Source organism: Echinops telfairi, unplaced genomic scaffold, assembly GCF_000313985.2.
Source record: "Echinops telfairi isolate 266 unplaced genomic scaffold, ASM31398v2 ScPeMD7_2291;HRSCAF=2852, whole genome shotgun sequence".
Taxonomy (NCBI): Eukaryota; Metazoa; Chordata; class Mammalia; order Afrosoricida; family Tenrecidae; genus Echinops; species Echinops telfairi.
The window spans coordinates 37,140,913-37,164,018 of NW_022106189.1; the positions used below are offsets into that span (position 1 = coordinate 37,140,913).

The 23,106-nt window shown below is 44.9% G+C and overlaps 2 protein-coding genes and 1 pseudogene across 4 annotated transcripts in view; 1 reads left to right on the plus strand and 2 right to left on the minus strand.

Annotated features, from left to right (window-relative positions):
- The window catches only part of CFDP1 (craniofacial development protein 1), an 86,470-nt gene extending 82,596 nt beyond the window's left edge, over nt 1-3,874 (minus strand). Inside the window, exon 1 of the mRNA XM_004704540.3 lies at nt 3,696-3,874. Within this exon, the coding sequence (XP_004704597.1) occupies nt 3,696-3,759 (64 nt within the window). The 5' untranslated portion in view covers nt 3,760-3,874. The remainder of the gene's footprint in view (nt 1-3,695) is intronic.
- An 809-nt stretch (nt 3,875-4,683) lies between these two features.
- Nucleotides 4,684-5,225, plus strand: LOC101642356 (annotated as a pseudogene).
- A 920-nt stretch (nt 5,226-6,145) lies between these two features.
- TMEM170A (transmembrane protein 170A) lies at nt 6,146-22,574 on the minus strand. Of its 3 annotated transcripts, none has more exons than XM_045293814.1 (4): nt 22,495-22,574; nt 21,269-21,517; nt 11,832-12,002; nt 6,146-9,384 (listed from the first exon to the last, which is right to left on the minus strand). In XM_045293814.1, exons 3-4 carry the CDS (start codon nt 11,998-12,000, stop codon nt 9,254-9,256), a joined length of 300 nt encoding a protein of 99 aa, XP_045149749.1. In that variant the 5' UTR covers nt 12,001-12,002; nt 21,269-21,517; nt 22,495-22,574; the 3' UTR covers nt 6,146-9,253. The 3 variants fall into 3 exon arrangements, with proteins under 3 accessions (XP_045149749.1, XP_004704596.1, XP_012860680.1); XM_013005226.2 differs by having other exon boundaries at nt 6,218-9,384; nt 11,901-12,002; nt 22,495-22,555; XM_004704539.2 differs by lacking the exons at nt 21,269-21,517; nt 22,495-22,574 and adding an exon at nt 12,980-13,674.
- Between the last annotated feature and the right edge of the window lie 532 nt (nt 22,575-23,106).

The following is a 23,106-nucleotide window of genomic DNA, read 5'->3' on the forward strand; positions in this document are numbered from 1 at the left end:
AATGATGAGGGCAATGAATGTATAAATGTGCTTTACACAATTGATGTATTGTGATAAGAGTTGTATGAGCCCCTAATAAAACGATTAAAACAAAACAAAACAAAACAAAAAAGAAAAAAAAATGAGGTGAGCAGAGCATGAATCATAAACCTCCAGGTAAAACTTAAGCTTTGAGGAGGAAGCACAGGCAGGTATGTTTGGAATGCTGGGTTAGGCAGGGTTCTTGGATATAATAGTAAAAGCACAATCTGTAATAGAGGTAAGTCAGACAAGTTTAAAAAGCCTTGCTTTGTATGAAGACACTACTAAGAGAATAAAAAGCCTTATGTCCTGAAGTAAGACAAAATCTTTTAAAAATGCAGTTGCATCCAGAATACACAAAGGATTCCAAAAATCAACAAGAAAACAAAGAAGCCAGTTTCTAAAAATGGGCAAAAGATATAAACAGACATAACACCAAAGATATAAACTCATTCTGCCATCGAGGTGATTCTGAATCATAGTGATCCTGTAAGGCATAGTAGAACTGCCCTTTGGTTTTCCAAGACTGTTGTAAATCTTTAAAGGAGCAGAAAACTCCAAAAGCCCATCAAGCTGATTGTGACTCATCACGACCCTGTAGGACAGGGTAGCACTGTCCCTAGGGGTTTTCCAAGACTAACTCTTCACCATTATAAAAGTCCCATCCTTCTCCACCGGAGCGGCTGGTGATTTCAAGCTGCACCCTAACGTTTACACACAAAGCCGCCAGGGCTCTTCACAGAAGCAGAAAGCCTGATCTATTCCTCGATGAGTGGCTGCTAGGTTCAACCTGATGATCGTGGGTTTGTAGGTCAACACGTATCCACTATGCCACCAAGGCTTCTTAAAAATATAGATTAGTAATAACTAAAATCCTCTGCCATTCTGTTAATTCCAACTCATAGTAACCACATAGAGAGTTTCTAAGGCTTTGTAAATGTTTATGAGAACATGAAGCCTCATCTTTCCCTGTGGGCAAGCTGGTGGGTTTGAACAGCCAACGTTGAGGTTAGCATCCCAACATTTCTCCAACAGACCACCAGCGTGCTTTTCCTTCAAAGAAGATATAGATGTGGTAAACAGATGACAAAGGGTTTTGTTTTGTTTTGTTTTGTTTTCTGGAGGGGAGGGGGAGAATCTTACTAGCCAAGAAGCAGTGGCACTGTGGGTTAAGCACTGCACTGCTAACCCTGGGTTGAAGGTTTAAACCCACTAGTTGCTCTATGGGAGAAAGATGAGGCTGTCTGTGCCCATGACTTACAGGGTGAAGTTCCACTCTGTCCTATGGAGTTATTATGAATCAGAATTGGCTTGATGGAAACTGTACGAATCAGAAAGTGGGTGGTTCAAACAAACCCAGAGGCACCTTACAAAACTCAGAACTCAAACATGGCCACCAAGTTGATTCTGATGCATAGTGACCCTATAGGGCAGGGTAGAATTGACCCTTGGGTTTCCAAGACTGTAACTCTTTACTTAAGTAATTAAAAGCCTTGTCTTTTTCCCGTGGAACAACAATCAGTGGCTTTGAACTGCTTGCTGACCTTGTGGGTAGCAGCCCAACGAGTAACCACTACACACAAGGCAGGTCAGCAGCTTCCAAAAGCTCACACCTTGAAAATCTTTTCTAACAGTTTACTATGCACACATGGGTCACCATGAGTCCAAATGGACTGGACAATAACTACAACAACCATATTTAGGAACAAACACTGCCAATCAGTAGAGAAATCCAAATTTAAATCACAAGGAGAAGCCACTGGATACAACAGGGGACCCAAGGAGCAGACCGTCCACTACTGAAGGGAGACAAAGGCACACCCAGAATGGTGGTGGCAGCGGAAGATCTGAGATTTCAAGTGGGAGCAGGCAGAACAAGGGCAACCAAGTCAGTGTGGGGCAGGTCATACACAAGTGAAAATTTCCTCGTGAATCTGAGTATCATGGAAGAAGAGTTAGACATTTCTCTGGGTATTCAGGGTAATCAAATTATTAGTAAATAACTAATCAACAATCACAGAAAATGATAGCTATTAACTCCAGAGAAAACAGGTTGTGCAGAAAAAGTATCTCACACAATTTTGCTACAGTGTTTATAGTCATTACAAAAAGGGCAAAACTGAATACTGACCTAACCAAAATTAAGGCATCAGCCTAACAGCAGGCTGGCGTGTTTTGAGGCAAAAGTTAGAAGTGTGTTTGGAGTTGGGGAAATGAGGTCACAGACTCAGTTGAGTTGATTCCAACTTACTGTGTTGCAGATAACTACTGAGTTTTTGAGGACAGATTTTTCTGAAGTAGACCGACTTTTCCTCCAAGGAGCACCCCAACAAGTTATCATTTGCACCCACCTAGAGACTCCCACCAAAGTTATGAGGCCAGGGGTGGGCTTTAAGAGTTCATTCTTCCATGGGGGAAGTTAACAGGCAACCGGACTACAAAATAAGAGTGAAAGGCAGTTCCTTATGGCTAAGGTTCTGCAGAAATGTGGGGAAGGACGCCCTGGTTCTCATAAGCCTTCTAGAACTATTTTAGTATTGACTGAAATAGAAACGATGTAAAAGTTACCTGGTTGTTACTTTGGAAACAAAGTATTGGTGAACATGTGCAGAACCTGAGTAAACAGGAAATAACCCCATTACCCTGGAGAAGTTAAACATTAAATGACTATAGGGTCACTAGGAGACGAAGCCAACTGGATGACAGTAAGTTTCGTTTGTTTGGTGAGGGGTGAAGGGGTCTTGGTGGCGCAGTGGGTTAGGCTTAGGGCCGGTAACCGAAGGCAAGTGGAGCGATGGGGCAGTCTGCCTTGGCTACTCTAGTAGCAGTTCTAGTATGTCCTATAGGGTCGCTATGAATGGGAATGAGGGGTCACTACGCGTGTGGTCACTCCACAGCAGTGGGGGTTGTGTTTTGTTTTTGCTGAGGAGTGCTTAGCAATTAACTTTCCACAAACACAAAACAGGGCGTATTGAAGGGTTTTTGAGAGCGAGAGAAACTGCGACTCGTAGGTTTCTTCTCCTGAGTGGATTGTAGAAGTAGAATTTTGATGAGAGAGGCAAGTTCAGGAAAAGGCAGAATGGAAAAAAAGCAAAGGCCTGGATGGTTCAGATTTATTTACGTGGGCCACCATCGATTTTAAACGTTTCCAACAAGTCAGAGATGAGAACAAGGGATGGATGTAAATTACCAAGAAGCACGCTGCAACTCATCCTGTGATCGATCCTATGGTCAAGCCTGGCCGATGGTCAAGCCTGGCGGTCGGCCGCCATCACGCAAGTGCTCATCTCAGGGAGCCGCCCTGGCCAGTGGTGGTGGTCAGTGATTCCCTCAAGGCGGAAGCACCCGCGAGAACTTTTAACACTTGGGTCGCCTTTCAGAAACAGCAAGAGGGGGTCCCCCAGGGGCAGGGCAGTTTTCACGTGCCGGTTCCCGCGCTTTCGTCGAAGCCCAGCCCCGGGGAGCGGCTGCGTGAACGGGCCCGCGCGCACGTCCCGGGAGCCAGGGGCCGCGCGAGGTGGCGTGGGAGGGCGCGGGGCCTGCGAGGTGGCAACTCTCCAGGTCCCAGTCGCCCGGGGCGCCCGGGGCCCCTGGGACCAATGCACGCGGGGACCTAGCGCGCCACACGTGAGGGGCGGAGCAATTCACCCCTCGCCTCAGGCGGGATCGCTCACCCGACGGCACGTAGTCCTCATCTTCCTCCGAGGTGGAAAAGTCTTCGGAGTCGAATTCCTCCATGTCACTGCCACGTGGCAGGCAAACCCGCGGGATCACAGCAGCTACCCCCAGCAGCGGAGCTCTAGGGAGAGAGCATAGAAGCGCGGCGGAGGCAGCAAGCAGGGTGGGTGCTACCGAGTTTGCGCACGCGCAGAGCGCCACATGGCCGAAATCACGACACTTCCGGGCCCGCAGCCCCAGGCGGACGCGGCTCGGTGCGGCTGTTGGAGTCGCAGGAAGCGGTGCATGCTGGGACTCGTAGTCTTTAGCGCTATGTCCTCGCATTGATTTAATACTCGTAAATAAGCTAAGAGTCAGAATCGAATCGATCCCAGTGAGTTTGGTTTGTTTTGAAAATAGGTTTAATCAATACTATTTTGTGGAAATGAGTATTCACAGGAACCCAAAGGTTAACACAAATCGAAGTGCAACCGCCTATAACCTTCTTTGTTTGCTCTCAGAGTAACACTTTTTTGGGGGGGTAGTTTATGTTTCAGGGACAAATGCTTTGGGAGTACAGTCAGTGACACTCAGAGTGAGGCTGGCATAACGTACCAGTCCCCGGGCACCGAACTGGTGGTGGACTATTAACATAGATTATCCAATGTATCAAATAGCGAGAATGGGTGCATTACACTGTACTTGTTGAAACTAAGAAGGGATATGGTAGGTGTTTTTCACCACAATAAATGAGTATAATTCAACTAGGGGGTCAGAATCAGAAGTGAATGCATTAGATAATGAATATCAGACCCCCGTTTGTTCACACAAGCACTACTAGGCATACGTCCTTTAGCTGGAAAGTGCCCCTTGTCAATATCTTGGACCAGACTGGGTGTGTGTCCTAGGCTAAACATCGTTGCCAGGAGCCCACGCAATCCCATCTGCATCAGCACAGAACTGCGCTCCATCTGGTTTTTCATGACCCACAAAGTATGTTAGGGAATGACCTTAGACACCATCAACCGGGCGACTGTGGATCGAATAATTCGGGTGGATCACACAGGCGAATATGGCGCCAACCGCATCTATGCAGGGCAGATGGCGGTCCTGGGCCGGACCAGCATTGGGCCAATCACCCAGAAAACGTGGGGTCAGGAGGAGCATCTGAAGAAGTTCAGTGAGCTGATGCTGATGGTGGCACTCAGGGTCTGGCCGACGGCTCTCATTCCCTTTTGGAACGTGATGGGGTTTGCCCTGGCAGCGGGCCCCCGCCTTGCTGCGGAAGGAAGGCGCGGTGGCTTGCACCTTGGCTGTGGAAGTCCATTTCACATCACTGTAACGACCAGATCCGGACGCTGATGGAGGAGGGGCCTGAGAAGCACAAGGAACTCCTTCAGGTCATAAAGGAGTTTCGGAATGAAGAACTTGAGCACCGCCACACAGGCCTTGAGCACGATGCCTAGCTGGCGCCCGCATACGCCCTTTTGAAGAGGACCATCCAGGCTGGATGCAGTGCGGCGATCTATTTGTCAGAAAGATTTTAAATCGTGCCACTTGTCCCCATCTAGAAGACAGTTGTCATTTTACAGGTGATTTTTTTTTTCCAGAAAAGAAAATGAATAACTATTTTAAATCGTGCCACTTGTCCCCATCTAGAAGACAGCTGTCATTTTACAGGTGATTTTTTTTCCAGAAAAGAAAATGAATAACTATTGTTATGTAAGTTTTCTTACCGAACTGTGAACATCCTCCCTCTCCCCCTTTAATGAAAATCCCCCGTGCTAACTTCTCTCCAGGCTGCTCTTAAGCCGAAAGGACAATGTATTCAGCAAACACATTCAACTGATGGCAAATGAAGGCTTCTTTATTTGATCTCACAGCTGGGTTCTCCTAATGCCTCCAAAATGAATCGTTAATAAAGTCACAGATCTTGAGGAGGAAAAAAAAAAGAATTTTACCTGAAGTTAGCAAAAAGTTGAGCGTAAAATAAACAAATTGTTATAAAAACAAGAAACAACCAATTCTACCTTACAAATCTGGCTAGACCAGAGGATGTACACTGGTACAGATAGGAACTGGAAACACAGGGAATCCAGGGCGGATGATCCCTTCAAGACCAGTGCTGAGAGCAGCGATACTGGGAGGGTGGTTTGGAAAGGGAGAACCAATTACAAGGATCTACATGTGACGGATAACAGAAAAGTGGGTGAAGGGAGACATTGGACAGGGCAAGATATGACAAAATAATAATTTATAAATTATCAAGGGTTCACGAGGGAGGGGGGAGTGGGGAGAGAGGGAAAAAATTGAGCTGATGCCAGGGGCTTAGGTGGAGAGCAAATGTTTTGAGAATGATGAGGGCAATGAATGTACAAATGTGCTTTACACAACTGATGTATGTATGGATTATGGTAAGAGCTGTATGAGCCCCCAATAAAATGATTAAAAAACAAAACAAAACAAGAAACATGTCTGAGGACTTTATTGCACAGGATTAAACTCATTGGCCACTAAAAAGAACTGCAATCTCAGCTCACAGAGTTGAAAGTAATTATTTATTGATAAACATTTATACCAGAATTAGAAATGTCAGTAGAAAAATAAAATTTAAATAATTCTCCATTGTACAAAGATTTGATCATTTAGATGGCAGCAGTTAGTGAAATAATCTAATACAAAAAAGTTATGCTGATTTTAGTCACAACCAGCCTTGCGGAATACACAAATAAGAAATGCATATACACAAAACTTTCTGCATGTGGATAAAGAATGGCACCCGGGCTCACATTCCAGGAAATGGTTCCTTAGGGAAGGCTGGTATGCACTGCAGTGTAATAACGTAATTCAAACCAGAGCAGCCAGACAGGGCATTGGAATCAAAAGCTAACCTACAATTTAAAAATACGGCATAAAAGTACTTTATAGGCATGAACTATTCCTCATTACACATTTCATAAGAAATATATATATATTTATTTTATTTTGGAAAATGAAATTAGAAGCACATAGTAGAAGGCAGGCTAGAGAAAGGCAGCTTTCTCTTGGAATAATCACTACCCTTTTGTATATGGACTTCAGATTTTATGAATGCCTTCACCTCAAAAGCAAAAGAGGATGCATAGGTGGGGAGAGGGGAGAGTTGTATATGTCTCCAACAAAAAGATGTTAGCAAACATTCTCAAAAACTACATACAGTAGGATGAAATGTTTAACATAAATGCTCATATTTTTCCATCTGAACAACCACCCCCAAATAGTTGTGTATTTGCGACGTTGTTAAAACAGATAAATAAAAACAAGGGGACTAGACATTCTTTGCCGTTCAAATAGTTTCTCCCAAAAACTTACATCAAGCTTTCATAACTCAAAACTACATCAAAACTAGAGATGAGGAAAAAAAAAAAAACTAGAGATGAGAAGGTTTCAAAAAGTTTGTGGGAAAACAGAATTGAAATAAAACAGGAATTTCCCACAAACCTTGTAGAGCCTCCTCATAGGAGAGTGAGTACCTCACGGTGAGAGATGAAACATTCAGTACCCTGAAGATACATCTTAGAGCTGAAGTCTTTTCCAAGTGTGCTCAATAAAATACAGGAAATAGAACACAGACGGAAACAAAGGCCCAAACATTTCCATCTCGAACACACGTTTGAAGGGCTGGAAGAGTTATAGCAACAGAACGCTTTAGGGAAAAAGCTTAGCGCATGGGGGCTTTTAAAATTTTGTAGAAAAATTTGTCACTTAATTCTATTTTGCCACCAACTCTTTGAAGCCCCCTCATAGGCACCATCTTTCAACAGATGTGATCAGATCATCTCCCACAATAAAGGATACCACCTTTCCCAAATCCCTAAACTGATTCTTTTAGAAACAATCGATAGCTCCTTGATCTGAAAAATGGAGTCTTGAACTAAATATCTGATTAGCAGGAAGACAGGAGGTTTGGAGAATAATCTGATTAGAGAATTTGCAATCCATATCTCCTTACTTCCATCTACCTTAATATCAATATAATTTTGACACATGGTCTAATTGGGCTGATAACAAAATTAAAAAGAAAAATGTCAGGTTAATTTTTTGTGGCTGTAATTTTTCTCTATGACTTTCCCTGATGGTGTTCTTTGCTACTTTTAAGCAAAACCCAGACTGCAGATAGTTTTACACAGATCAGATAACTTACTTCACACAGACCAGTTATGGGTTATGAGCCTTACTCTCGGAACAAAAACTTTCCTTTCAAAATGCCAATGTCACTACCAACAACGATTCTGAAAACAGCGTAAGGACAAATACTGATTGTGTTTCACACAAATCGGGTTCAGCTGTAAGTCACTTCACTTTTGGAATCCTTTCCCTTGTGAAGGTCACTGTTTTCAAACTGAGAGGGAAACTTAGGCAACATGATGGAAATTACAATCGCTAAGACTGAGTTTAAAAGCTCTGACATTGAATTCTTTCGACAGATACACATACTCCTGGAGGAAACCGTGCTGGGCAGAGTGGGGCAGGTCTGAAAACTAAACTGTAGGCACTTGCTGGGAGTTGACACCCAGTCCTGTGGGCTGAGGAGCTTCTGCTGGGAACCACGTTAGGACCAAGAAATTAACCATGGAGTCTAGTGTCCACTGTGCTTCTACAGTTTCCCAAGACTCACTAGGTAAGCCAAAGTGAAGAATTAAAAACATTAACCAGATGTGCACGGTATCCTCTTATTTGTGCCTTCATGCCCAACGTGTGTCTTAATCCAATGTGGCTTAAAATGTTCAACTCATGCCAGTTACACTGCGTGTGTTTCCAATTAAAAGAAACAGAAATTTCATAGACTGAAAGCACTGAGGAAAGGTAGCACAGATGGGGTGAAATCTGAATTAGCAAGCTTATTTTGATAATATGCACAAAACAACAGATTCACATCTCTTAGAACATGTTAAATAATCAGAGGTCAGGAAGGTTATCCACAAAATGTCACATCATTCAAAGATCTTTTTGTTTTTAAATGGCAAAACCAAAGCCCCCATTAGTATCACATTTAGATTTTTTTTCCCCTCAAAAGTACACTTAGCCAAAATCTACTTGGCACTGACTCATGAAAATGTAGCAAACGTAGAATTTACCACATTTTAGACCAAAAAATTAGATAAAAAATTAGATCAACAAAGATTTTAGTTCAGTATGCCCTGCTTAAAAATAAACCATTATTTCCCATAGTTTCTCTAAACATGCAACACTGCATCTTCTCCCAGAATCTCACAAACTTCAGTGTAGGGGCGCCAACTCAGGAGCCCTGACGGCCTGGACTGGGTGAAGCTGTAAAGCTGCTTCAGTTAGATTTTCTACGAAAAGGTAAGCCACGAAACGTGTTTTCTCGTGGTTGAGAAGAGGAGTCCAAACAGATCTTCCAATCCTGGAGCTCTGAACTGCGGAACTGGCTGAGCTGTCAACTTTCTGTTTACCCAAGTTGCTTCCACGTGAAGAAACAAGGAACCCTCACATCCCACAGCGGATTCTTCCTGAGGATTCCACTCAGGTCTCTGTGTTGCACTGTCCTGGCCCCCCGGCACTGGGAGAGAGGCTACAGCGTGGCCAAAATCCGTAAAAAGGAAACCACCACCACACAAAACGTCTGTCCGGTGCCCAAGGTGAGAGCCTCGAAGGGTATCATTTCCTTTCCTGCTGCTCGGTAAACTCCAGCAATCGCTGCGCCTGTTCAAACATGCAAACGTGTTTATTGGTGGGGGGTAGAGGGGGGAGCTGAAGGTTAACATCAGAAGAACAGAGCTCTTTAAATTCTACCAAAAATAGAATAATACAGATTTTTAAAACTTAAGAATTAGAGAAATGTTCTTTTTGTCTTATTTTTATTAACTACTCTAGATTTTACAAATTTCTCATCATTAATAAATCATGGGCAGATGCGTTTTAGAAATTTACGAGTGACTTCTTTAAAAGTGAGCGTCTTTCTGGCTTCCCTGGCAGGAATCAACAAAATCAAGAAGATAGCAATCCCCACAGGACCTGATTAAGAACTGAAAAATCTCTTTGATTCCCCAAGCCAATTAAGCCCTGTGCCTAGCATTTAAAGGCACCTAATAAATTTTTGGCAATACATGACAGCAATTCTTCTGTGTGATTAAATTAAATCACACCAAATGTCAGCATTCATTTAAATCATTTCTGGGCAAAAACTCTTTTGAAGGGAAGTCCCAGGAATCCCTGTGCCACAGTCGCTGATACTCAGAGTTCCCTTCCAACAATAGAGAGTGACGGGAAGTGGGAGAGGGGGTATCCTTCAGGGAAGGCTGCCACACCTACAACATTGTTTCTAACTCAGAGAGTGTGAGGAAAGAGAGAGTTTCTACTGTCCAGTCTTCAATTAATGTTTCTGCCATTAGTTATTTTAACGTCCTAGAAATTAAGAGAACAAAACAAACAGTAACTTGTATCTACCCAGATACACATCTCAACAGCTACAAGGACTCCTCAGCATTGCACCCCCAAAGCAAAGGAAATCCTGGTTTAAAAAGAAGCACTCAAAAAATAAATCTAAAAAATTAAAATAAAAGAAGCGCTCCAAAGCTCTCGGATGACCCTCACTCCCACCCCCTCACAATGCTCCAAACAAGACTCCCCTTGGTCACAGTGTGGTCATTCATTCCAGTGCTGGGTACACACTTCCATGTATTAGAAAGTATGGTCCCTATTCTCGGAGACCTCAGAAGCTAGCTGAGGGCACAAGCATGGAACTGGTTTGGAATAATGTAAGGCAATAACGTGTCTTAATCAAAAGCCTATGTTCTATGATCTGAGGGTCTATTAACATATTTTAACAAGAAGAACGGTGTTAACCAATACCTGATATGGTTGCCTTGGACATTTGTGAGTTTAAATGTCTACCTTTGAGCTACAAACATCTGAAAGCCATTGTTTCATTGGGCCCTTCTGCAATGCTGCTCCCCCCAAAGTGGGTCAGGCTGAAAGAGGCTGAAGGAACATGGCTGGGGCCCTACAGCAGGACTAGGATGATGGAGAAGGAAGACAGCAGAGCAGAAGGGGCAGCAAACTGGGCAGAGGGCAGCCCCACTCTGGAGGGCCTCGAGACTGGGGATGCACACACCGTCCATCACACAGTGACGATGCATTAGGTACCACACGTACCCTCGCTGAGTCAGCGCGTACGTGTTTGAGGAGGGAATTACCGTGCCCACTTCAGATGAGAAAACGGAAGGCAGCTCCTGGGAGCCAGTACTCCCGGAAGGAGGATGGAGAACGGAGCAGAGGACTTCGCCACAGCGGCAGCAGGTGACAGAATTTACAGTGAACACAGCCATTTATGGAAACTCCCTGACAAGGATGGGAGAAAGTTTGCCTCTTCCCCCTGTTATGACTAAGGTATCGTCATCATCTACCGGACAGACTGATTTGCCTTGAAGCCACTCAAGCTGAAGAAAATGAGGGGACTTTGCTAGAAGCTCAAGATGGGAGGTGGGGGGGAGACCACCTCAAGATGGGAGGTGGGGGGGAGACCACCTAAAGTTACAAATTAGCGGCGATATCAGATTTCTATTTTTTTAATGCATTTGCATTTCCATATATATATCTAGAAACCATAGTAACTACACCAAAATGCATACATCAGTAATAACTACTTGGGGAGGTAAAATAGAAAATTTTTATTTCTGCTTATTTGTCACTATCCATTGATAATAATAATTTTAAAATGTACTGACATTTAATTATGACCCTAAAAATAACTTAAACTTAGTCCCATCCTTGTAACTATGCCCCGAGACCTGAGCAAAATGTTAAAAAAAATAAAATAAAAACGTTTTTAAATTTTAGGTTTTCAAAAACCTATCAATGGACCTTCAATTCTTCTCCAGAAAGCACTGAGAAGAAAATAAACATATCATGATATAGAAATAACCGGGTCACACATCAGACATTTTTCTAAACAAGAATTCCTGTCACTAGAATTAGGTTTTCATCCTTGAAGTAATGCACCACTAACACCGCATAAAAAACAGGACCTATGACTTAAAAACCACTCTTGCGGGCCTTGGTCTGACTCAGACATGTCACTGTCATGGGCCCAGAAATGAACTGATTGGTCACATTAAACGTTTTGACTGGTATTTTAATGTCTAACATACTTGTCAAGATTCCAGCAGTAATTGGTCCCACGATGCCCATCAACAGGATGCTTACAGACATGAACCTACCATATTTGTGATGTCTGAGGGTGAAGAGGGCCAGCAGTCCAGCGGGGACATGAAAGAAGAGAGAGGAGACCAGTGCCCACAGGAACACACCGTACCACATCTCTACAGGGAAGACAAACACAGTGCCATCAGTCCTGAGGGCTGCCTCTCACCTGCCGCCTTCCCATTTTGAAGAGCTTTTAAAATGCAGATTATTAGTCCAAGACTCGGATACAAGCATGTGAGAGCAAGGGCCAGCAAGCTATGGCCAGCAGGCTGCCCCCTGTTTGGAACGGAGAGCTTGACCAGAACACCGCCTCGTCCATTCAAGTCCAAGAGTCTCCAACTGTTGGCGGGCTCCAGTGGCACAAGGGAATTCCAACAGAGATCTGTGGGTCTCAAATCCTAAAATAGTTCCTCTTTGGTCTTAAAGGGAAAAGTGAGCCAACCTCTGATAAGCTACTTTACCCTCAAACATTGACGGAAAGAGAAAAAAAAATTTATATATATATATATTTTTTTTTTTTCATGATGTGATGTTGACTGATCTTTTTGATTAATCAGACTTCTAAAATAGAAAAGCCATACCATGATATTCATTCAACAATCATTTCAAAGGTGATTAAATATCAAGTTATTGCTTCCTATTAGGGTATCAAATTGCTGTAAGATGGAAAAGACACACCCCTCCACCTCCGCACCTTCACTGCAGGTTCGGAGGTTCGGGGGCTTAGCGACCCCAAAGGACCAAGCAGAACAACCCACAGGACCTTCTGCTTCCCAGCCAAGTACTTTAACCACTGCACTACCATGGGTTTTTGAAATCTATACCAGAAAATATATACATTTGGCTTGAGGAGAAATGACAAATGAGTGCCGGGACAGCCTGGGGAGCCTCTCTGGTACCTACAGGTCATCGTTAATCAGTCTCAGGAGGACAGTCAGTCGGGCTACATTAAAAACAGTTGACTATCAACTGTGCATAAAAATGATGCATGCAGCTGCTTGGAAAATAAATACTAAAAACAAGGAAAAACAGTCCTCAAGTGACTTAGAGGGCGAAGCTTCAGGAAGCGTGTGCTCCAGCTACCAGGGCGCACCTAGATAAAACCGGCTTTTCCATCCTGGGCTCCAGGCAGGGGAGTCACAGCATCTTAGAAGGGAGGACTAGGCTTGCCGGCTTCGCTGCTGACATCCGAGCCTCCTGCAGGCTCTGTTGCCCAGGCCACCCGGTGCCTTGGAGGGTGCGGGGCAGACTCCCTGGCCTCTAAACGATAGATGACAATAGTACTTCCCAGTTGTGACAACCAAAAAGGTCTCCAGACATTCCAAATTTCCCCTGGGGGTGGCCAAACTGCCCCTATTAAAACACGCTGGCTCGCCTCGCTGCAGCAAAGGGATAAATAGAAGAGTAAAGCAGTGAACGCTGGATCGAATATAAACTCGAAAGCCTCTTAAGAGGCGGGCCACGCATTTCTCAAGAGTGGGCAGGGCTTGAACCACTGTAACCACTGTGCCACCAAGGGCTCGAGGTCACATCACAGCACTAGGAGATTCCCCTCTGAAGCAGAACCGCCACCTTCACCCCCTTGGTCGGTGGCACCCTCCCACCATCACTGGACACTCGGAAGACGGAGCCTTCTAACAGAACTCTGCAGAAAGGTCATGAGGACCTGGGGCAAGCCAAGGCTCTGGGGTAGGCAAAGGGGATAGATACATCCTGGGCACTGTCTGCCACCACCGGCCAGAGACCACTTCTGGTTCCCTGCTGGAGCCGGCTGGCTGCCACAAACCATCGGGGCAGTGACACAGGGAGGCCAAGCCTGCATCGGACAAGACGAACTAAACTGGTACCATCCATAGGGGTGAGGTCTGGGACACTAAGGTGTACTACCTGATGCTAACCCGGTTCCCCTAGACCACAGCACCTGCCCAAGGACACCAACCAGCCCATAGCTTCGTTTCCCAAGGAGCGCAATGTTCTGCTTGCAAGCAGACCATGGAGCTGACCTAGCACTCCTTGAGGACAGGCAGGCGGCAGTCTGGCATGGACCACGTCCATGCGTCCATTACCTACTTCAGTGCCTATATATTTCAGACGGCGTCACTTAAGCCACTTCCACTGGGGAGGGGGGGGGGGAGGAACAGCTTGACTTTATTGGATGAGTAGTAGTTTAGAAAAACACTCCGACTTATATGGGTTTTTAAAAAAGTATTAAAAGCTTGTTGCAAAAATGAAAACAAAAACAAAAACCACTCCGACTGATGGGATTATTACAGAACTCTAAGAGCAAAAGGCAAACCCCAATCAATAAAAACACTATTAAAAAACAACAACAATCATTTCCCTTTAATCTACTGCACCTTAATTTGCCATCTATTTAATAGGTACTTATTGATCGGCATACTTTTCATTGCCCTGGCTCAACACAATATATAGAAAAAATCCTTTCAATATGTCCTAAGTATTTTCTTGTTAGCTGCTTCAAATCAAGTGGATTGTCCTCAGCTTTGTTTCCTTGAGTGACCGAAGTCCCTTAACTCCCTGAGGCTGAAGGGGAACTTAGACGATTCATTAATAAACAAGCACCTGAGACACACCTGAGTAAGCGCTGAACTAAGCAGACCCACATCCAAACCCTGCAGTCTGTGACTGTGCCAACTTGCATGGCAGAGGACATGTTGTAGATGTGATCAAGTGACGGATTTTGAGACACATTGATCATCCTGGCGTATATGCCATCACAAGGTTCTTTGTAAGAGGAATGTCAAAGCAAGAACGAGTTGAAGATGCCGTGCTGCTTGCTTTGAAGATGGAAGAGGCCACAAGCCAAAGAATGCAAGTGGCCTCTACGAGACAGAAAGGCAGCAGAGCCTTCAGAAGGAACACAGCCCCACTGTCACCTTGATTTTAACCAGAAAGACTCATTGAAGATTTCAGAACTGTAGGATAAAGAATTTGTATTGCATATTAACTTGGGTAAAGGAGAAGACAATATACAATAAGAGGGAGGTGAGCCAAAAATGATGGAGGCAGGGGAAGACACTGGAAGGAACACAAGAGCTAAAGGCAACAGAGACAAATAATGTTAGATGCACAGTCCTATCATAACAGGGATCCATCCACCTGTGAGTGCCTGAAGAGATACACAGGCCCAACAGAAATGGCACAGAGAGTGGGAGCACAGGGGGCTTCAAAAGTTCATGGAAAAACAGAAGTAAAAAATAATGGAATTTTCCAAGAATTTCTGAAGACCCTTTGTATGTCCATGCACATAGGCTTGACAGAGGCTCTCGCTACATGCTGCAAATGCATCCAGGAATGTGATGGAGCACAGAGGGCATTCAATTATGAAAATGTCTTAGGCATAAGGAAACACCTTGAGAGACTAAGTGATGGGGACTGGAAGCCCAGGACCATGGTCTCAAGGGACATCAAGGCCACCTGGCACAACATGCTTCCCAGAGACAATGTCCTACTTCCTATTCTGGAGAGTCACAGCTGAGATCATACTGGCCTCTCTCCCGGTTCAGAAAAAAGGAAGAGTGAAGAAAATCAAAGATGCATGAAAGCATTCATCCAGTGGCCACCGGAGCAGCTGCCTCCCTGACCTTGAGAACAGAAAGACTGGACGGTGCTGGACTCCCTCTACCAACTGCTCTCCTAAGGTTAGAAGGTCCTAGATAAAGTGGGAGGCAGACGTAGAATAAACTCAAACTACAAAAAGAGAGACAGATAGACCAAGCTTACTGGTCTGATAGAGACTGGTGGAATCCCGGAGACTATGCTCCTCAATCACCCTGCAGGTCTGGAAAGAAACTCATCAGTGTGGCTCAGTTTCTAGCCAAACATTAGACAAGTCTACAAGGGTACTACAACACGAGGCCGACATGCACACCTTCTAGACTCATCAACTACTTGAGATTAAAAGGGGAGCATTCAACCAAGGGCAAACTTCAGAAAGAAAGAGGAACAACAACAGAAAGGATATACAGAAAGGAAGTGGGATAAACGATGTGATGGTATATTGTGGGCACTGCAATCATTAACTTGAAAGTAAATTAAAAAATGAGTATGGGATGTATGGATTGTGTATGAGCCCCCAATAATATGATTTTAAAAAAAAGAAGAAGAAAGAAATGTGTCTGAAAAACACTTTCTGAAAGGTACATAAACTCCTTGGGGGCAGAGATCTTTTGTCTTTTTTAATCACTGGTGTGCCTGGGCTGTGGAATATTCTCACTTTTTTTTTACTTTAAGCTTAATTTATTCCCGAGCCATAAGTTTTTGCTTCTTCAGTTTCTTCTGGGAAATCTTTTTCTTCTGGGCAACCTCCTCTTCTGGTTTGGGAACGATGTGTTCCTTCGCAGTCAGGATCATTTCAGTGTGGCAGGGGGAGCTCATGGATGGGTTGATCCGACCATGAACTCTGTAAGTCTGGCGGCGCATCTTGGGGGCTTTGTTCACCTGGATGTGCTCAATGACCAGAGAATCCACATCTAAACCCTTCAGCTCAGCATGACTTTCTGCATTTTTAAGCATGTGAAGCAAACATCCAGCATTCTTTTTGGGCCACCGACCCTGGGTCCAACCCCACTGTTTGGCCTGTGCACACCTACCAACACCACCCTTGTAGCGTCGGAAAGGCACACCTGCTTCTGCACAGTCACGTATTTCAAGTGTTTGCTGGCTTTCCGGATGTGCATGCCTTTGATGGCCTGGGCCGTTTCACGGGTGCTCTTGAAGTGGACCCGGAGGGTCGACCTTCTTGATTTGCAGGATTTTGTGGGGTTTTCTGGCGAACCATTTTGGCAGGTCACCTCAGGCCGCTACAGTTAGAGCGGGCTCACACAACTCTTATCACAACCCATACATACATAGATTGTGTCAAGCACATTTGTACATTTGTTGCCATCATCATTCTCAAAACATTTGCTTTCAACTTGAACCTTTGGTATCAGCTCATTTTTTCCCCTACCTCCCTCATGAACCCTTGATAACTTATAAATTTTTTTTTTTTCATCTTACACTGATGATGTCTCCCTTCACCCATTTTTCTGTTGTCCATCCCCCTGGGAGAGGGTTATAGGTAGATCATTGTGATCGTTCCCCCTATCTCCCCCCATCTTCCCCTTACCCTCCTGGTATATCTACTCTCAAAATTGGTCCTGAGGGATTTATCTTTCCTGGATTCCCTGTTTCCAGCTTTTATCTGTACCTGTGTACATGCTCTGGCCTAGCCAGATTTGCAAGGTGGAATTGGGTCATGATAGAAGGGGCGAGGAAGCATTAAAGAACTAAAGGAAAGTTGTATATTTCATCAGGGCTATACTGGGTTTCTTGAGGGTGTGGCAGGGGAGGTTGGGGGGAAATGGGGAGGTAATAACAAGAAGGGAAAGTAATAATAATTTATAATTTAGCAGGGGTGCATGAGGGTGGGAGAGTGGGGGAGGGAGAGAAAAAAGAGGAGCTAATACCAAGGACTCAAGAAGAAAGAAAATGTTTTGAAAATGATGGCGACAACACATGTACAAATGCGTCTGATACAACTGATGTATGGATTGTTAATCAGAGCTGTAAGAGCCCCAATAAAATGACCTTTTAATAAAAAAAGAAGAAAACAAGAAAGAAAGAAAATGTTTTAAAATGGACTGTGGTAATGCTTGTATTACATATGGGTATGTCCCAATAGCAGTGTTTTAAAAACCAGTTGCAGTCTCAGAAACTACCAGGGCAGTCAGTTCTACGCTGTCCTGTAGGTCGCCATGAGTCGGCATCAGCTCGAAGGCAGTTGAAGATGGCTTTGTTGGCTTCTTTCCCCTAGTCCATCTTCCTTTCCCTCTCAGCACTGGCTGACCCCACTCCCCTGGGCTTTGGACAAGGCAGCTCTACTCCCTCGCCTTTGGGAGACGGCCTCATCTCTCTGGCATCCTTTTAATGGCACCCCCACATTCTAGAACAGTCAGTAAAGATCCCGTTCTTTGAATCCTATGAGGCTCTGGTCCCACTCTGTGGGATCCAGGAGACTTGGCCCCATCCTTTGTAACTGAGAAGGCCCTGCTTCCTGCGCACCTTCCAACAGTCCTGCTGATCTCCGAACTGCTACAGAGATGGTCCTTTTTTGCTTGGAAGAAAACGGACACGAAGCCCTTAACAGGCAGCATTCTTTCCTTTTCTTCTTTCTCTGTCGCCTTCAGTCCTAAGGGATGGGTGTCCTGCTGTGGTAGATGGCTAGATCCATCAGTCACTGGCTTAATCTTTTTAACAAGATGGTACAGCGTGCGCTAGGTGAACAATCTGGGACATGTGTCCTTAGTTTACTCTACAGGGCTTTCTAAATCTTTATGTTTGTGTTCCTCTTGCATAGTTTATCTCGTTCCTCCTGTATTTTACTCTATGTGGCATGGAAAAAACACGTGGCTCCTTACCCAAGTTCTTCATTTGCAAGTTCCACCTTCCACCAAAGATGCAAACACAGACAGGTTCTTTGTCATTCCATAAGAAAATATCACCCTACCTCCACTGTCCAATCATATGTTCATCGTCGTTTTGTTTGTAAGTCTCACCAGAAGCACATTTGACATCCACCTTTCCAGCAACTCTCCGTGGCTGGCATCTCTGTAGACTTTCCCGATGGCTTTGCCCATGTCCTCCTCAGCCCACAACAAAATTGCTTTTGACATCCATCATTCAACCAACAATCTCTTTTAGGCAATCTAAGCTTTAATGATTAGCCACCTTAGAACTCTTCCAGCCTTTGTATACTACTCTTCCAAAGTTACTTCTACACTGTAGGGGTCTGCTAGAGCAGCACCCCATTCCCAGTGCAAAATTCTGTCATTTGTCCATTGCTATCACAATAATTATGGGAAACAGAGTTTCTCCCATGTTGTCTCCCCAAAATATATCCCAAACTTAGCTGCTTGCTACACGTGGCAAATGACTATACACTTGGATGTCAACAGAAGTAGGTCAGGGGTTATTCTCCCTAAAGATTATCAGCCATCCAGAGCAAGCAGACACCACTGTTTATCCCACAACAAGTAGGGCCCACTCCCTTCTGATAAGGACAGTAGTAAGTTGTTTCCTTGAAGGAGTGCCCAGGGAGGTCAAGCCCACTCAAGGGTGGCCAAGGTTAGGCCATCATCATGAATCTAGGGTCCGCCCCTCTTGTCACATGTATACCTCTAGTCCCTCCCCTTCCTATCATGTGTACACCCCTAGCTCATGCCCTTCCTGCTACGCCTATGCCCATTGTATATCCCCCTCTTATTGCTTGTATTGCCTATTGTATACCCCCTTCCTGTGACATGTATGGTTACCTGTAATCATGCCCCCCCCCTAAAGAGACAGGGAAGCCTTGGTTAGCAATAAACATTTTGCTCCCCTGCCCTCTCGCCCATGCTGTGTGCAGACCTGGTACCTGTAATCATGCCCCCCCCCTAAAGAGACAGGGAAGCCTTGGTTAGCAATAAACATTTTGCTCCCCTGCCCTCTCGCCCATGCTGTGTGCAGACCTGGTTGTTGAGATCATGGCCATCCATGAGGTGAGCATGGTACCATGAAATGTGTCTGATATCTTTATTTTACTCTCCTATCTCTGTCATGTTCTATGACTTTATTGAAGTCTTTATATATCTCAACCGTACAACTGCGCTTACTGAACTCATGATTAGTTGTGGGGGGGCTGGCATTCCCCCACAAATAACACCATAGGTATGGCTTTAACAAACACAAATGTATGTTCTCACAGGTTAGGAGGCTAGAATTCTGAATGCAGGGCAGTAGCTGTAAGGGAAGGAGTTCTTCCCTGTTTGCTCTGGGAAAAGATCCGTGGTCTCTTCAACTTGGGTTCCTGGTTCCTTGGGGATCTCCAAGTGACTTTGCATCACACACACACACACACACACACACACACACACACACACACACTCCCACCACCTTTTCTCTGTTTGTTCAATCTTTCTTGTATTTCAAAAAGACAGACTTAAAATATAAGCTAAGTGAATCCTGTCTATAAGCAGAACAATGGCAACCCATTCCCAAATGGGGCTTACAAAACATGATTCAGGGGGACAAAATTCACAACAGAGTGACGCAGACATCTAAATGGCTAAGTTGCAAATGCAGGTTAAGAAAAAAATCAATTTGAAACTTCCTGGTAGTGATCAACTACAGAGTATTTCACAGCAATGATTGTTCCATGATGAGTTGGCATAAAATACAAGTAATCTTTTCAGTGGGGCCAACATGAACTATGCTAGATTGGGGATAATGAATGGAATTCACTTTGAGCAGTGTGAAACCAGATTACACTTCACACGTCTATTAGAGCTATCATTTCAACAATTATGAGAGGTAACCAGGAGGATGTGTTTCCCCACCACATGCTCACCACCTTGGGGTCAATATTGTACCCTAAGCCCAAAGTCTGTGCTGGAACACACGTGTACTTGCCAAGTGCTGATTACCACAGAATGTATATAACGACAGGCTCTATAAATCAAGCACTGTCGCAGCTTAATGCTTGCAGACCAGTTTCTCAAAGCAAAGCAATTCTTAGGGAACAGCTCCTTTTCCATGATGTAATGTTAAAATTATTTCCCCAAACCGACTGACCTCAATCTTTTCTCTTTAAAAAAATGTATATTTTCTTAAACATAGGAACAGATGGCAACTAAAAGTCAGAGAGACTAAACTGTTTCAAATTACCATCCTATAGATTACTTATGAATCATCAGCTGGTCACAACATTATCACTGAAAGAATGGGCAATAAGGGTCTCCTGATGTGATGCACAGGGAAATGGACAGTATCACCTATGGACTATCCTGACCAGACGTGTTTCATCGGAATTTAATGGTGAAGAGACAACCTAGGTTGTGGGGGTATTCTACAAAACCATTCGCTTGAGCATTACAAAAACATCAATTAAAGGCAGACGAACTATCTTTTAGACTAAATGACAGAAAAGAGACATGACAACTAACTGCAATGTGTACTTTTTGATTAAATCATACAATTAAAAAAAAACTACTCAAAAATATTCCGACATCTAGGGACATTTAGGTTAATTCTGTATATTAGCTCCCAGTGTTTGGTCCGTGTTCAACTGCTTGGTGTGTTATTTTAGTAGCTGTGATAAAAACTTTCTTTTCACAGGAGACACGTGGGGTCACAAGCTCCAGTGCACCAGCAATACACTCCCAAATAGTCTCACAAACAATAAAGAAATGGGTGTGATCTAAAAAAACAACATAAACGTGGTGCGCACACCCATGCAGAGACGTGTGTCTATAGGTGTGCATCTATATACACACAAGGAAAAAGCAGTAGCATCAAAATATCAATAATGTAACTAAGAATATTAATACAGCAAAAACAGTACCAATGTAAACAAGGACTTATCAGGTATTCAATGTGCTTCTCTTTCAAATCTTCAGTAGGTTTTCAGTTTCTCAAAACAAATCCCACTGCCATACGTCAACTCCAACGCATAACGACCCCCACAGGGCAGGGCAGAATCGGCCCTGTCAGTTTCTGAGGCTGTAGCTCTTTAAGGGAGTAGAAAGCCTCTTCTTTCTCCCGCAGAGCAGCTGGTGGTTTCGAAGCTTGTAGTTCAGCAGCCAAAGGCCTCCTTCAAAACAAATCGTTGGAGGAAAAGTAAAGAAACAAAAAACAGACTAATTTGGTCCAGTCGTGCCTATTGAATACATCATTCTTCAGATAAGGTCTCCAGGAAGCCACATAATTTTGTATGACTGACAAAAGTAATCTCAGGTTCCTTGGGGACAACCTGAGAGCAACCAGACCATCATTTTGCTTTTTAACATGCTGGCATCTGCCGCAATATTGTTGTGGTTAGCCGCTCTCCAGGTGGTCCAACTCATAGTGACCCCTGCACAATGGAATTAAACGCTCGTCCTGTCCTGTGCCATGCCCACGCTTTGATCACGGATCAGACCACTGTGATCCACAGAGCTTTCTCTAACTGATTTTTGGACGTCCGTGGCTAGACCTTTTTTTCTACTATGTCTTTTTCTGGAAGCTCTGCTGAAACCTATTCAGCATTATAGTAACACACTAGCCTCCACTCACTGAGAAGGTGATGGCGACACCTGAGGGGCACTGGCTGGGAATGAAGCCCAGGTCTCCTGCAGGTGGGAGGCAAGAATTTTACCACTGATGGCCTTATCTACTAGATCACAAACTCACTGTGAGAGCTAGGTAGATGATATGCAAGTACATCCCTCAATCACCACCACCACCACCACCACGTCCACTGTCCACTGAAAGGGGCCTAGCAGTCACTGCCCAGCCAGGTGCCTGCCTAGTTTCTGGCTACAGTCAGAAATGCTACTAGCCTTCTCTTTCCACTGTCTCAGCCATACTGTTTTAATGTCTACTATCATTAGTACTACGTTGCTGGAGAGACCTCACTTCAACCTTCAAACGCTACTGATCCGTCTTCTTCCCTTTAAAGATCCAACACAAGTAACTAAGCACGTCCACTCCAGTCTGCTCCCCAAGTCTTTATTCATCTCCCCGAGTAAACCAACTTCTCAACTTCCTGAGCTCTAACAGCTTTCTGTTAGGATTCTGTAAAACCCTTACCTCAGGCTCAGTAGCAACTCGGGGAATGGGGGCAGTTAAAAGGTTAAACAGAAGCCGGGTCAGGGTTTGGGGTGTAAGAGGAGGAGGCACTCAGCAACAGGTCTCAGAAAACAGAAGTGAAAGGCAACCTCCTGGTGCAGTCAAGAAAGAAACCCAGCGGCGAGTTCTCCCGGCCCCACATTCTGGCCCTAACGCATCTGCGCCTACACTGAAAAAGCGAAAACCGAGAAGCCATCTCGGGCAACCCAAAGGCCGTTTCCTCCCACCAGGGCTGGGTGCCACTTACGCCCTGAACCAGGGCGGCGGCGGGAGGGGCCGGGGCCGGGGCCGAGGGGCGGAGCTCAGCGCTCAACCCGGGACGGTGCGAAAACTCCGAAAAAGACCCGGTTAGCAGCCGAGCGTTGCCCCTTTACTGGGTTGGCCTGCGGTCTCTCCCTCGGACCTCGCCCCCAGCGCGGGTGCCGAGGGTGGCGGGTAGGAGGGGACGGCGAGGAAGTGACCGGCGGACCCTCCGGCTAGGGCAAGCGGAGCGGGGCTCTCTTTCCAGGAGGACAATGGCCCACACCGGGCTGGGTCCCCTCGGCGGCCAGCGGAACCGGGGCACCCTGTACC

What these genes read in the sequence shown, in the direction of transcription:
- TMEM170A (XM_045293814.1), bottom strand. Translation starts at nt 12,000, where the DNA reads ATGTGGTACGGTGTGTTCCTGTGGGCACTGGTCTCCTCTCTCTTCTTT. An exon ending in TACTGCTGGAATCTTGACAA is followed by an intron (nt 9,385 to 11,831) that starts GTATGTTAGACA and finishes ATGTTTGAACAG; the next exon opens with GCGCAGCGATTGCTGGAGTT.